At 37.4% G+C, this 15,141-nt stretch overlaps 1 protein-coding gene across 1 annotated transcript; it reads right to left on the bottom strand.

Moving 5' to 3' along the window:
• Positions 1-107: 107 nt before the first annotated feature.
• On the bottom strand, positions 108-14,478 carry LOC139963886 (solute carrier family 23 member 1-like). Its single transcript, XM_071965093.1, has 12 exons — positions 13,888-14,478; positions 13,461-13,618; positions 12,553-12,644; positions 11,256-11,317; positions 10,309-10,490; positions 7,566-7,662; positions 6,715-6,871; positions 5,845-6,098; positions 5,207-5,336; positions 4,487-4,630; positions 2,767-2,862; positions 108-1,102 (listed from the first exon to the last, which is right to left on the bottom strand). The coding sequence occupies exons 1-12, from the start codon at positions 14,065-14,067 to the stop codon at positions 870-872; spliced, it is 1,785 nt and encodes a 594-aa protein (XP_071821194.1). The 5' UTR covers positions 14,068-14,478; the 3' UTR covers positions 108-869.
• Between the last annotated feature and the right edge of the window lie 663 nt (positions 14,479-15,141).

The following is a 15,141-nucleotide window of genomic DNA, read 5'->3' as shown; positions in this document are numbered from 1 at the left end:
CAGAGATATCGAAGGGAACATCTGCTGGTGGTATATACTTTTAATAGTTATAAGACTTTGTGTTCATTTGCATACAATATAAAATGGTACATGGGCATAAATTCATGAAAACAATTAGATGGAAGAAGGTGTGAAATACAAAAGTTTCGACGAGCAGTACCTATTAACAAAATAATAATAAAGATAGAACAACAAGAAGAGAAAAACAAAGAGAAAATATTTAAAGTTAAACAGACGTTGCCAGATCAAAGTCTATGTGGATACACTTATGTAGAAACAAAGAGAGTAGACATTTTTAAATACAAGAAAAATTTCAGTATTTCTAGATTCGAGAAAAGCAGTTCAGCGTGAGAAATGTAATTTGAGTTAGTTAACAATCAGAAAGCTTCCTTTGTGTAGTATGTGCAGGTTATAAAAAGGGTATATTTTCTCAAAATAATAATGTTACAGTAGGACAACTTGAAGTGGATGGATAAGAAAAAAAGAAGTGTTTGAAGAGTATGACACGGATAAAATAGTCAACAAGTACCCTAAAACTTCTGTAAGTGTATGCACACTGGCGCACACATGTGTCGCACCGTACATACTCGTACGACAGTTGACACCCCGTCGTTGCTCTTTAACTATAGATATCTGTGTCACTTATAGTCTGGGTATCCGGTAGGCTTCCTTTACCGTGATACATATATAATGGGTATCACATGAGGATTATTCATATATGGAAGTTGCCTTATTCTCCATTCCTTACTACCATTATGTCTTACTGCAGTAGTAAAGATGTGCATCGCTGTTTCAGCCTAACATTAGTAAAGCTAGGACTCAAGGGGAACCATTCACTTTTCTTCTACTCCACTTCCCTCTCCATTTCCTCACAATCTCATCGCTATAACATCTTTCGTCTCTGACTGAAGTCGTCGATGTCTAAGCCTGATACCAGTAAAGGTTGGGCTGAAAGGGAAATATTTAGTCCAATATGTTCTTCTTATCCAATCCATACCAAACGGTAAATCGTAGCAGGTTGATTCTTCGATGTATTTATCTTCATCAAAGCAAATATCAGCCATCTGCTGCCTCCAGTTGGTTCCCTTCTCCTCTGGTGATCCTGATAAGAAGTAAATTTAGGTATAAAATTTAAACTTGTAGCATAAGTTTATTAAAACAGAAGAGATATTCAACTTAAAAATAATATGGTTTACTACTTCACTCAATGTACATGACTTGGTCAGATTATACTGTGAATAGGAGGCAAACATTAATCAGTATAAACTGAACTGTGTTATAACACCGTAACACATATTAGACCTGTCCGCGGATGTTGTACTGTGGAAAAGTTGCTAAGACGAATTCATTACTCAAAGGCTTTTTCAACTAATGACTGATTAGGAGTCTAAAAAACAGTACTTATTTTGACTAGTAAGTATACCTTGTAAAGATGGCTCCAATTGCAGATTTTAAACGTTTTGCACTAACGCGCAGCTACATTCTGTTATAGTTTGGAAGAAATTATTGGCGAAACCTTTAGTGTAGTCTGGTTAGACCAGTCAATCCTTATGCATAGGATTGTGTGTATAGTATTTTCTGTAGGTATGTCCTTCTCAATAGCAACTGGTCACAAATATCACATACGTTAAGAAATTATAACATACATCCGTTTTAACTGATTAGCGGGTACTCACCTTTACCAGTTTTAACTCAGATAAAGCCATGAGAATCGGCTGACTACTTAGTGTTTAATAAATGGAAAGACACTCGATCGAGAGTGATATGCAGGAAAGATCAAACTGTAGCAAAATGTGGAGACCATATTAGAGTCACTCATGCAAAGCATTTCTAATGCTAGTTATTCTTAGAGAATTTTGTTATTCCGGGGTTACCTGCCATTACTCCCAAAGTGTGTGTCATTCATGAGTGAGAAACCCTTTTCTACCTAGTAAGTTTAAGTCATTCATATCTGAGTAGAAGTTGCTACTCGGTAAGTAAGTTTAAATCATTCATCTCTGAGTAGAGGTTGCTACGCAGTATAAGTTTACATGATTCAACTGTGAGTAAAGATTGCTACTCAGTAAGTTTAAGTCATTCATATGTGAGTAAAGGTTGTTAGTCATTAAGTTTACATCATTCATCTCTGAGTAAAGGTTGCTACTCAGTCAGTTTACATCTTCAACTGTGAATAAAGGTTGCTAGACATTAAGTTAAAGCCATTCATCTGTGAGTAAAGGTTGTTACTCATTAAGTTTCAATCATTCATCTCTGAGTAAAGGTTTATACTCAGTAAGTTTAAATCATTCATCCATCAGTAAAGTCGTTATACCACGGGTGTAACACGTTCGTATATTGGTAATGAGGTTTTGATCTTTGAACATAAATATAATTATAAAACTTTCTTCTTTACCAAAAATTTCGAATATCTTTTAACAAAGGCTTTCCTATCGGGTATTAACTGTTTACCTATTTTTGTACGTGAGTATAAGCAGGAAGTCTATTATCATAACTCTCTGTGTCAGACCAATTTAAGTTGTTCTGTCGTCCATTCTCTCTAAGTGTAAGTTCTTCTTCCATAAAAAAAGTCATTATTTTATAAATGTCAGACATCTTCTGGTGATTGTGTAAGTATAAACTCTGGCTTGAAGGCAGGTGTCACCAATAGTTGCCTACACATGGCGGTTTACCAGACGAGAAGAACAAATTCAAAATTCAAAACCTAAACTATAGAATTATTCAACGTCAAACTTCAATGTCATTTATGTTTTAATTTGTCGTACTCACCTCGTACTAAGTTATCGAGAATACAAGTTGTAACTCCACCAATGAACATGTTACTTCCCAATACAACGTTCAAAATTTGATCGACAACTACGGAACCTTTGAAATAAAGAGACGGAACGGGGGAAAAGACGGGATTAAATAGTAATTAGTGTCACATGTAAAGCCACAAAGAAGATCAAACATGTCTGTAGTTAGAAACACCCCTAGAGCTTTAACATTCACGCTTAATGAAAAAGTATTCTTGAAATATTTTTTTCAGCAGTTATGTTACGTGCCCACCCAAAATTATCGTGCCCCCCCCCCCTCCGGTACCCGCAAGATGCGATTTGTAGTTTAAAAAAAAATACTCAAACGAAAACTTTTGTTTTCAAAGGAAGAAATGTATTATGTTTTTCTATTCAGTAAAACTTATTTCCATCGACCATCACAATAACCAGTTGTTTTCTCACTAACTAGGTCACAGAGGCTCAGGCGTAAACCGCTAGTACTTAAACTTCACTACTACCCTGCATGAATTTAAATTTATATTTCAACGCCCTTATTTAAAAAACTTTATCAAAGCAAATGCATTTATTTCCATTATGTGTATACCTTTTTTATCCGCCTCATAAAAAACATAACTTTCGGACAGACTAAGCCCGAAAATTCTGGAACATAAAAGTTCATTCAAGTTGCTAAATATAGCACCAGATTGCATCTTTGAGGGCTCCTCTGGAAAGCAGTGCTCCTCTAGAAAGCAGGACTACCCTCATTAAAGATGACAATAATAAAAAATAATAAAAAATCTTAACCCTTAATTAATCAAAACTTTCACACACCCTCCCCTTAGACTCCTCCCAGGACGGCATTTACAAATACACACTATGCCCCTCCTAATTAAGTGCTGTGCGCTCCCTGTGCCCCCAGTTTGAAATGAATGGCGACGCCACTGGTCATGCCTCCCCCATTGCAAGCTTAAAGACTACATCGCTCAGCTACTGACACGTGTGTGGCGCCGATTGGTCAACTTCCAATATCGCGCTTACTCTCCATTGGCTGTTGCCATTTGCAAGTATAGTACAGCTGCACAAATGTAAGTTTTACTATTTTTAGATGCTACTCTCGCCTAGCTCCCCAGACATTAGGTAATTTGAATAGCAAAGAGCGACTTAGTCGTTCGTAATAATACAAATGATTTGTCATCCCAGTCTTAAAAGACTGGTTTGAATCTGTTATAACGATCATCTTCCGATTTCTGAGAGTTTGTATTTGCTGTCTAATGATGATGAGAAACAATCATCTCTAACCAATAGCAAGGAAGAATCCGCTCAACGCCTCTTCAGATCAGCAAATTTGCATACTACACAGAACAGAGAATGTGGCAGCTGGTCGGGTTTAAACCGCTGCACCTTATAAACATCAGGAATGTGTTAGTGTGTTAATGCCAGCTGTTGTTCATATTATAAAGAAGAAATTCATGATTTAGAGGGAAACAAAACAACATTAAGTCCTGAACATCAACACCTGTCAATCGAACGTTTGAAATTGAAAAGGATTAGCGGTTCATTATTTATTTATTTTTTATCAATAAGCGTAAACTTATCATGATAGTGAATTCATAGCATATTCATCTCACTAACACATAGGCTTCTTGTGTGGACATATATGGTAGACTGAAACAAGTTTGGGCGGGAAAAGAACAGGTGCTACAGAGACAGGGCAGACAAACAGACAAACAGACCTGTTTGGATGCAATCTGGATGTTTGTCGAGATAGTCCGGTACTCCAACTCCCATAAATATACCAATCCCAATGATGAAGAGATTTCTGGACGTGTCCACTTTGACGAAGCTCAGATTAGCGAAACCGATGGAAGCAACCATTCCTTTGAAAATGAGGAAAATGAACTATAGTTTTCAGGTATGCCGCATTTTAGATAATGTACATCGCCAAATATCTGACAGTATTTATATGGAAAATCTATCTTTTTCGGTCTTCATTATTTTACTCAAGGGTATATAACAAAATCACAAGATCTTTTCGATGGCATATTTATTCGTGCAAATAAATTTGCCCTTGATACCTTTAGCAAAATTTTGAAAACTTGGTGTGTAGTGTGAATTTTTCATTATTGTCCGCTATATTCTGTGGACCTAAGGGTATAAAAATCTGCTAAAAAACAGCAAACAGCAAAGTGTACTTCTATAACCACTTTCTCTTTTAGGCATAATATTTTCCGCCCCTTATATTTCTTTTATAAATTAGTCTTATTTCTCATTTCTCATGTAATAAGAAACGCAACAAACTTTGGAATGTTCTATATCGAAAACGAGACCAGCGATTTTAAGACCGTATTATGCATAAACATGTATTTTATCATAAAAAAGGGACAAACGTTGGTAGAGAGCGAGGAGAGAGGGGTTTAAAACTTCTTGTAATGAATGTATCATTGTAGTCCTACCTATTGTACTTGCAAATATTCCGCCGTACACTGGAGCTGGTATTGAAGAACACAAGGCACTGAACTTAAATATCACTCCGCAGAAACAGAATAGTCCCGCTGCAATATAAGAAGTTACACGACTACCGATCTGTGAAACAAAAACTTAAACATTTATGAATTGATTTTAGAAACTAATAACATTTAAGTTAATAATCCTCACACCTAAATTGTAAAGTATTGAAGAATGAATCCCAATTATTTCATTGACATGTGTTCATTTTAGTAGAAATTGAAGTAATCATTTTGAGACTTGACAATATTACTTAGTATCATATCAAGTAGTAAATATTATATATTCTCCCAGCCCCATCCCCCCCCCCCTCCTCTCCCAGTCTCCAATCTCAACACCACCACCACACACTGATCATTGTTATTCCGACAAGTCTTTATCATTCGAAGCATTTCCTTTTAACTTTTTATTCTGTAAATTTCCAGACATCTGTAGTCAGATTCCAAACATTTTATCAAATATCAGACGTCTGAATCTATTAGTAATATTTAGCAATATAACAATGATGTCAACATTGCCGTATATGGGTACATACAGGAATCCGGAACGCCACGACATACTAAAGTGGTGTGATTGTATTTTTTACCTTCGTTAAGCTAATTATAGAGATGTTTGTACTGTACGACGTGTAACCAGAAGGTGCTCCCCAAAGTCCAGCAGCTATACAGCCCAATCCCTCCATCATCACACCGCGATTAATCGCATGTACCGGTGGTGGAGGTTCTCCAGTGATGAGTGCACATGCATGATAATCGCCAACAGATTCCACGATACTTGCGACAGCACCGGCTGTCATGCCGATGAATCCAGCCACGCTTATTGCCGGTACACCGAACTGACCTATACAGATATAAGTTATAACACTTACAGTTATCAAATAGTACTTGACATTTATACGTGTTTACTATAGAGGATTTTCTATGTTTGTTTTATCAATTTCCAAGGAGTTTTAGCTCAGTGGTTAACGCCAAGGCCTTTCAATCGAAAGGTCCCGAGTTCGAGTCACTCCAAGATTAATGTATGTCGTCCAGTTACAGAGTTGTTGACAATTGACAATTCATAATCCTGGACGTTAAAAATGAATCTAAGAGACTGACTTCGGTCAGCTTGCGGCTTTGATAAGCCAATGATGGCAGTTCCTGCTTGCAGGAGGATCTAAAATACATACATACTTACATTTCGTATTATTTTAGCCGACACTCCACAAGATTACAATAATTTGAATTCAATAACCAGTTAATTAGCACATAGATGAACATACTACGTCCCTGCTTGTCCTAACCGATTCACATGTCTGTCCAATACATGCTTGGGACGGAATTTTAAACAACTGAGCATTTCTGATATTCCATTGTATAATAGTTGCGTGTCCTTACTGTGCCAACTCGTTTTCCATCACCCTCGAACAACAAAAATTCTAGTAACTCTCAGGTAACCTATTTACCACAGTGCATACCTGGGTACGGAATTCTAAACCACACCGCATTTCTGATAGCATCATTGTAAATATCAGTTCGTGCAAAGTAACCATACTGTGCCGGGTCGTCAGGGAAAGCCCCCACCGATGTCAGGATGAGACAAAGAATCCAGGTTATAGTTAAAGCCAGCAGAGCCTGTACAGAAATATCAATACGGTGTTGACAATATGTATATATATAGCCTATATATAGGCTTTAGGAATCACAAATGACTTCGAGTTGGTTTGCATCACGTTTGATCTCTAGAGTAAGTCAAAATATGTTACCATAACACAACTAGCATTGTTCGATACATATGGAAACGCCTACAGTGGAATTACGACCTTCCTTACCGTTTCGAACCGCTGGACGTATACAATCAGCGTCCATAGCCTAGTGGTATGGGTGTCCGTATATAAAGCGGGAGGCCCGGGTTCGAATCCAGGTGAAGGCTGGAAGTTCTTTCACTGTTTTAGTTTTTCCAACTCACTACAATTTCAATTATAGATAGACAGACAGACAGACAGACAGACAGATAGACAGTCAGACAGACAGACATATAGAATATATAGACTATATGTATCGGATAAATAGGCTTCAAATAGGCTATGTATATATAGGCTATATATGTATTATATATATAGGCTTCGAAATATGAAAATATTATGATTTGTTTTTGTTTGTTTTTGACGTTACCATGTAGATTCCCCTTTTTTTCAAATTTCGTGTAGCCCGCAAGATCCATTAAGTAGCCCACTCCCGTTTGAAAGAAAGAAGTCTTACGAAGGTAAGTCTGAACTAACTTATGGTTCAAGTCGAAGATAATGGCATGTTAGTTCTTTGTACTCACCGGGAAAAATGCGAAAATAGCCAGTCGCTTGCCTTTTGGCAGGGGAATGCTGTACCTATTCAGGAATTGTGAGTATAAGATCATCTGCAAGATACAACTGAAACAATGAAAGTTATAGCAAATGATAAGGTTATAAGAAAAATAAATAGGTGCAGCAGACATTACCATTGGTAGGAGGTCTATGATTAAAAGGACCCATTGAAACCATCTATAGCAAGAGTAACGACGTGACGATCCATGAACTCAGATCACGTTGGTTAATCCTTCAATCTAGAACTCAACTGATTTATGTGCACATTTGAAGAACCAGTATTTCACAACACAGCAGTAAAATCGTGAGCCGTTCTATTGAAATCAGAATTCGTTTCGTGGAATGGGTACACTAAAATTAACTTCATGACGCGAGTTTCACGAGTCTTGAATGAATATACGCAAAACAGTATAGTCTACAGTATGATATATTTCCGTTACTGCACTGTTTACATAGTTATAATACATATAGGCATACAGCACAAGTGTGATGCACCCTGTACGAAACTTTCACTGTGCGATGTTTTAGATGAATGCCTTCACAGGAAGCTTCGATCAAACATCGATAATAGATGATACAAATCATTAAAAACTAGTGTGCTCAATATGTCAGAACCGATTACAAAGATACGAAAAGCCTCGGGTTATTTTGAGCGGGTATATCTTCGTTGCAACGAATGGATGCAGACATTTTGGTAACCTCGAAGTGAAGGTTTCTTTGGTGATGAGGTTACTTTTCCGACCAATCATGAGCGACTATTTACACACAATTGCAAACCTGTTTGGGGAAAAATATCGCAACCCGGGCACCGTGGACTACTACGATAAGTTTATCATTCGTTTGAGTTCCGTGCAGCCCTTCTAATGTCCTTTACTGTTTTCTGGTTGTAATAGGCTACCATTTTGCCAGTGTTGGGCAGTGCGTAGGCCAATATCGTAATGACTCAATCAATTTATACTAACTGTTAATAAACAAACCCTGAACGCTTAATGATCGTGACGTACATTTTATAACTTTACAGTGCAATACACTTAACAGTACACTACACTTAAAGGGTTTGAAGACTCGCGCAAAAAGAAACGTCTAATGCCGGTAATCTGACCTAGTTTCGAATGACGTGTAACAGAAGTGTTAGACACCGCCATCGATCCGAGAAAATACACACACAGCTTGCTATACCATCGGTAATTAGACACTAGTGTACAGTCAGTACATACAGCTGCGGTCAATACCCACAGCACAGTGTACAAACGATACAGCGATGGACATCTCAGGTCCAGCTAAAGATAACAAGGTATCACGTTTCATTACTGTACTGTCTGCATTTTGTAGCGACACGAACAAAACGTCACTTGCAAGCAACGGAAAGTTAACTTTTTCAGATGGCCGCACGCGGTTTGGGGCGAGTCTTCAATGCCTTTAACAGTGCAATACACTTAAACAGTGCAATAAACTTTACAGTGCAAAACACTTTACATTGCAATAAACTCAACATAAATTCAGTCACTTTGCTATAGTTCTGTGGGCTATTGTCAAGCTCCAAAGTCCTCAACAATCAAACAGTGTATAATTACACGTCACAAATACTTTGCCCACAAATATGCTACAAGGTCGGACAATGGTCAACGGTGATCACATTTCAACGTTATCCACACTGAAATACTAAAATGTCAGTCTTAAAAATTCTCAAAGACTGTGACTGATATGTAGGATCATAGCTTCAAGGGAACAATACTTTTGAGAACGTCTAGCAATAACTGTTCGCGCGCTTAATTCTGGTGCCAATATAGTCTTGTTCAAGACCCTGGCATTCTACTGTTACTCTGCCTGTTGCAATTAATATGAGTGCGTCCTAACATCCTCTTTCGAACATCTTTCAATCCCAGGGTCTTGTACATTTCTGCAGAGCGTTGTTTACTTTTCTTTGGGGGTTTTTTTTTGGCCAAAAAAATCATCGGAAATATGATGAAACCATTGAAATCGCTGTTTGCGTGACACATCCTCTTATATATGCATATTCATGAGTTACATGACACTTGACATTTGATGCTTACGAATCCAGCTCATATAGATCTAAAGTTAGATCAGTGCTCCAGCCATATGTACGAATGTACAACGTTATACTTATGTGGAGATCGTATGTTCTTTTATGGCTAATTCACCCGCCTGGCAAGCAGATTTGTGGAAGGGCTCCCTGGGATGGCTTTATAATTCGACGATATTTATATATAGTACGAACGTCTTGACCAAGACTATAGTGCCAATACTGTTAACCTTTAAACTGGGGCCTAGACCTATCTCTGCTAAGCAATTGTCGGTTGTACCCGAAGTGATCTAAGCCTAAAGCGAGATTGAAGCTCTTCATATGTATGGCCTGGTACTGCATTGTTCATTTCATTGCATTGCGTGGCATTGGTGTGTAGTCCTATAGTGTGTGGTCCGAAAGTGCATGTGTTATTGTTCTATAGGCTAGTTAGAGCATTTCCCACTCCAGTCTTCCATCGAGATAGAAGTGTATTATTCCTCACAACCATGCACTGTCAATCTACAAAATGATGTGCCCTTAGTAAAAATAGAGCATTCAACTGATGATTAACTTAATGAATTGAAAACAAATACTACAATGTTACATGTAAATGAGTATAAAGCATTCAGTCAAGTCATCAAAGAACAAGTTAACGGCTCATGTGTTTTGACAAACTTTCTACTTACAAGGAAGATATGAGCCAATGTCTTCCGCAGGCATCGGACGCTACCGGTACTAATGGTAAACTAATCAGTAGAAGGGTTGTAGCAATTGTGATTGGACGAACGAATCGTAACAGTACGCCCACAAGCCCTGTGCAGCCAATCAGAAACTGCACCAACGCTGCTAAGGCGAGTGAACCCTGAAACTGAACAAAATAGGGTTCGAAAGTCGTGCTGAGTGAGACGTAGAAACCTGTTCACCAACATGCCACTAGAATCAAAAGTATAACTTATATCAACTTTAAAAATAGCAAAGGTTATAAGTCAAGGAAGTTGTGTTAATTTTTTATACTCAGGTATTGTGTTCCATGACTTCCTTGTTCTATTAAAAGGAATCAGGGTACTGTTCGGACTGGTCACAGGACCGCAATGATCAAAGTAACTTCATCAATTATATCTCCGAGGGTTGAGATAGGCCTAACTTCAAAATTGACCTCTTACAAGCACAAAGTACATACGGTCCAAAGTGTACTTGATGTGTTCACATAACATTACGTAGATTAAGATAACCTGGTACTTTTCAGGTAGAACTAAGTAGTTTATTACTTCATTAGCCTAAATATTAGTCAATTTACAACAATACAGTCACAGACCCAATGTAATCAGACTCGAGCTTAGAGTATATAGCTGTGCAAAGAACGTGGTTTGATTTTCATTTCCATCCTTCGTCTTAGGTAATTGTTCTCAGTTATTATTCATCCAATTTTGATACAGAATTATAGGATGAATACTTTCAACTGATTTTTTCCCTATAAGTTTTTTATAAGTAGCCACATTCAGTAGATACATGGCAATGGTCGCTTTAATCATCCGAAAAACACAACAGTAACAAATGCCAAAAAAAAAAAAAACAGCGATTAGGACGTATTCATACAGCCATTAAGTAAATTCAGTGCTGGACCATTTTATACCTGTTGCATTCTTTCTTGTGCAATATTTCTTAGTCCTTGGCGTTCTGTGGCCGTTGAATTCGCTGTGAAGTTAATGATGGAATGATAATGCATAACAAGTTAAAGGAAACAATATATAATTCTTTCATGCTGTAGTATATTGAAGAGAATCACTTTAAAGCGTTGTTCAACTTGATGCTAAGTATTGTGGTTCTGTTCCACAGTTCCTAGAAATGATTCATCTCGAGTCATGTTTCTTTGTTCTTATACATTAAGTTCATTTCCATATCAGTTGTTCACTTGTTCTAATTGTTCAGTACAGTTCACTAAAATGCTTGCTTTAATTCTCGACTTCTTTCATAGTTTGTACCTTTACCCACCCATATATATAAATATATATATATATATATATATATATATATATATATATATATATATATATATATATATATATATATATATATATATATATATATATCAATCACAAATGATTTTCGAGTTGGTTAGCATCATGTTTGATCTCTAGAGTAAGGCAAAATATGTCACCAAAAACAGAACTAGTATTGTTCGATACAGGTGACAAACGCCTACAGTGGAATTACGATCTTCCTTACCGGTTTCGAACCTCTGGACATACAATCAGCGTCCATAGCCTAGTGGTTAGGGTGTCCGCGTACAGAGCGGGAGGCCCGTGGTTCGAATCCCGGTGGAGGCTGAAAGTTTTTTCACTGTTCTTGATTTTCCAACTCATTACGATTTTCATTTATATATATATATATATATATATATATATATATATATATATATTACACATGCAACTTCACAAGGAGTGTTAGCTCAGTGGTTAATGCCGGTGCCTTTCGATCAAAAGGTCCAGAGTTCGAGTCACTCCAAGATTAATGTTTGTCGTCCAGTTACAGAGTTGTTGACAATTGACAATTCATAATCATGGAGGTTAAATATGAATCTAAGTCAGCTTGCGGCTTTGATAAGCCAATGATGGCATCTTCGCGAGTTCCTGCTTGCAGGTGGATCTAAAATACATACATACACACATACAATCAAAGTTTTGATCCACTCAAGCACTGCTATATTTAGGGTGTCATTTTGGCGATTATAGAATATTGAGTCTTAACATAAATTGTTATTTCAAACAGAGGTTAGCTCCAGCAGTACTGCATAATTGCTTTGATCACCCCCCCCCCCCCATTTGATCCCCTTCCAAAAAGAAAACCACAAATGGAACACTACGTTTCCAACTGCACGGTGAGTTTGAAAAGACCCATGCATGTTAATATTTCACTGACTGTGTACCAACCGTTTAAAGGTGCCGGACAAGGTCCATTCATACCAAGGAGAACAAAAGCTGGAATGACGAAGGCCGCACTTGGACCCTGGATGATAGGTAACCTGGCGAAGGAAACATAATCAATAATAGAAAAAAAGCAAACTTTACAAAACACATCAATAATAACAGAGAGATATAAGAGAGTTGTATAAATGGTAAGATATTAATTATATTAAAATGCCCCAAAATATACTAAAAATGGGTGACTCAATATGGCCACATATTGGTCGTACTACCTGTAGGATATCATCGGACCATGTTTGCCTTTCCGTTCTATGTCACGTGCAGGTACTATACCTGACCAAAGATGGGCAATGCTCCTGCGCATACACGTGCTCAGGAGAAGGCTAGTCAGAGTTTTTGAGACAAAGTCTAAGTAATAATTCAATAAGGAAAGTTCGCTTAGTAGAAAGTATGAATATAAGCTTCAATAGAGATTGAATAAATATTTGCAATAGGAAGAATACTGTTACATTATGTTATTCATGACAAAACGAAAATCTACCTGATAAGCATTTCACGAGCTCATTTACCCCACCCTTTCTTTTATTATTACTTGTATTTTTGTCTTCCCTGATAAAACACTGAACAAGTAAGTAGTTGTATCATGCAAAGGTAAATCGCAAAGCGGGACGGAAACACTCCCACACCCTAACCCTCCCCCCCCGACCCCCCTCCATCCTCATTCCCATTCCCACATAACATGTAACGGTTAAGATGAAGTGCTAAAGAGCAACAGACATATCAAAGAACACAGTTTGCACTGCTTTGTAATCTCAGTACATTGGTATATATATATATATATGTACTTTTAAAATAGTTGTAAGATCAGCAATAAAAGTTTGCCTGCATCCAATCAAATAAGTTAACTGTTTTACCTGGACCCAATGAAGCATTGAAGAAACGTCGTCAAACCACAGATAAAGAAAGAAGAACCTATCGCCATGTTAAGTAATTCACGGTCTTGATCGAAACACAAAGAGGGGGCCAAAATTAGAGGCATCAAGAAGCAACTGGTCGCGGCTAAAGAGAAGTGCTTTTTGTCCATAGAACAAAAAGGGGGAAGTGAAATCAAATAAAAAGGTTAATTATTCGCAATTTTGTCTTTTCAAAGATCTCACAATGAAGAGTTTTCATTAGTGACTTGAAAGATCCTAGTTTTGTTTTCTACTTTTGCAGATGATATGTTACAATGACTAGTTTTATGTAACTGGAATAACTAAGAATATGAAACGACCACTAATCTTCGAACATATTACTAGTTGAGTGCAATTTGTATCTCACTCTGTCCATCGGTATACATACCTGGATACCCATTAGTATTGCCGATGGCCAGGGAGGCCTGTCGTTGACTCCATACATGACAGTACCTTTGAGAATTGGCCTTGCACCATCTCCAGCTGGGTGGGACTCGCCACCATTCGGAATGTCTTCTACAGACAGATCTCCTGTTTCATCCACGGCTGTTTCTTTCATGTCCGCCATTTTTAAAGTTTTACATGTATATATTGATGACAGAATTCAACGTTTAGTTAGCAATCTGACGTGTTTGGCTAGTACAGATCTGACCAGGCACACATCACTGTATCAGCAAGTCAAGTCATACTAATGTCTATAAATAATACGCACTGGTTTGATGGATCAGTGAGAATATATTGACAAAACGAAGCCGTTTTATATCTCTGTACGGTAAACAATCATAAAAATGTTTTTTTTTTTGAATACGACGTTTACGCTAGCGTAAAGGAAAAAACCGACTGGCTTTAGTCAGTTTACTATATATACCGCTATCGAACTTTGTAGTCTAAAGTCATTGTAATTTGACTGTTAAAACAATACTGCAGTCCAAATAGTTATTGCCGTTATCTATGAGCGACGACCGTATACATTGTGCAAATGATGTCTGCATTGTGTGATATTCGCAACATGACATCCCCTTAAAAGCACACATAGACTGGCTAATACGTACGGTAAGGTTACATGTGGGAGATAAATGATAGGAACAGGTGGACTAAGAAACAGCTTGAAAATAATATTCTAGTAAATTGAGGGCAGGGTTAAGCCTTGGGAGAGGGAATGATGGAAAATTGTATTCATAATCAATTGGTTGGGTACTCACTTAAATCGTGCAATTTTTTTTTTATTCCTTTAACGACCGACAAATGGGTAAGGATTCGTCAAAGATAAAATGATGAGCTAAAACATATATGTAATGGTATGGATGCCTCCAAATCGTCTCTCCATAAAGGATCGTAACATATGAGCTGACAAATTTCACGTAAACACCACCGTTCCTGAAGAAGTCATCCATATACGAATATCTTATCTTATTTTAATAAACGATAGCCATACGAGAGTTTGTCATGGTAATTAATTCTAAGCAAACGCTGAAAACTGGTCACCTTTAAAGCTGAACGATACTTAGGGTCTCGCACCACAATTAATTGTTCCATTGACTTACACACTAAACTCGTCACTTTCAAGACCTGTCAAAGCATATATAGATAGAAGTTTTCAACTGGTATGTCCTATCCTCAACACGATAGCTGAGAACTTGGC

The sequence above is a fragment of the Apostichopus japonicus genome, chromosome 22 (assembly GCF_037975245.1).
Source record: "Apostichopus japonicus isolate 1M-3 chromosome 22, ASM3797524v1, whole genome shotgun sequence".
Taxonomy (NCBI): domain Eukaryota; kingdom Metazoa; phylum Echinodermata; class Holothuroidea; order Aspidochirotida; family Stichopodidae; genus Apostichopus; species Apostichopus japonicus.
Note: the sequence above shows the minus strand (reverse complement) of the source record. Positions and strands in the feature narration are given on the sequence as shown.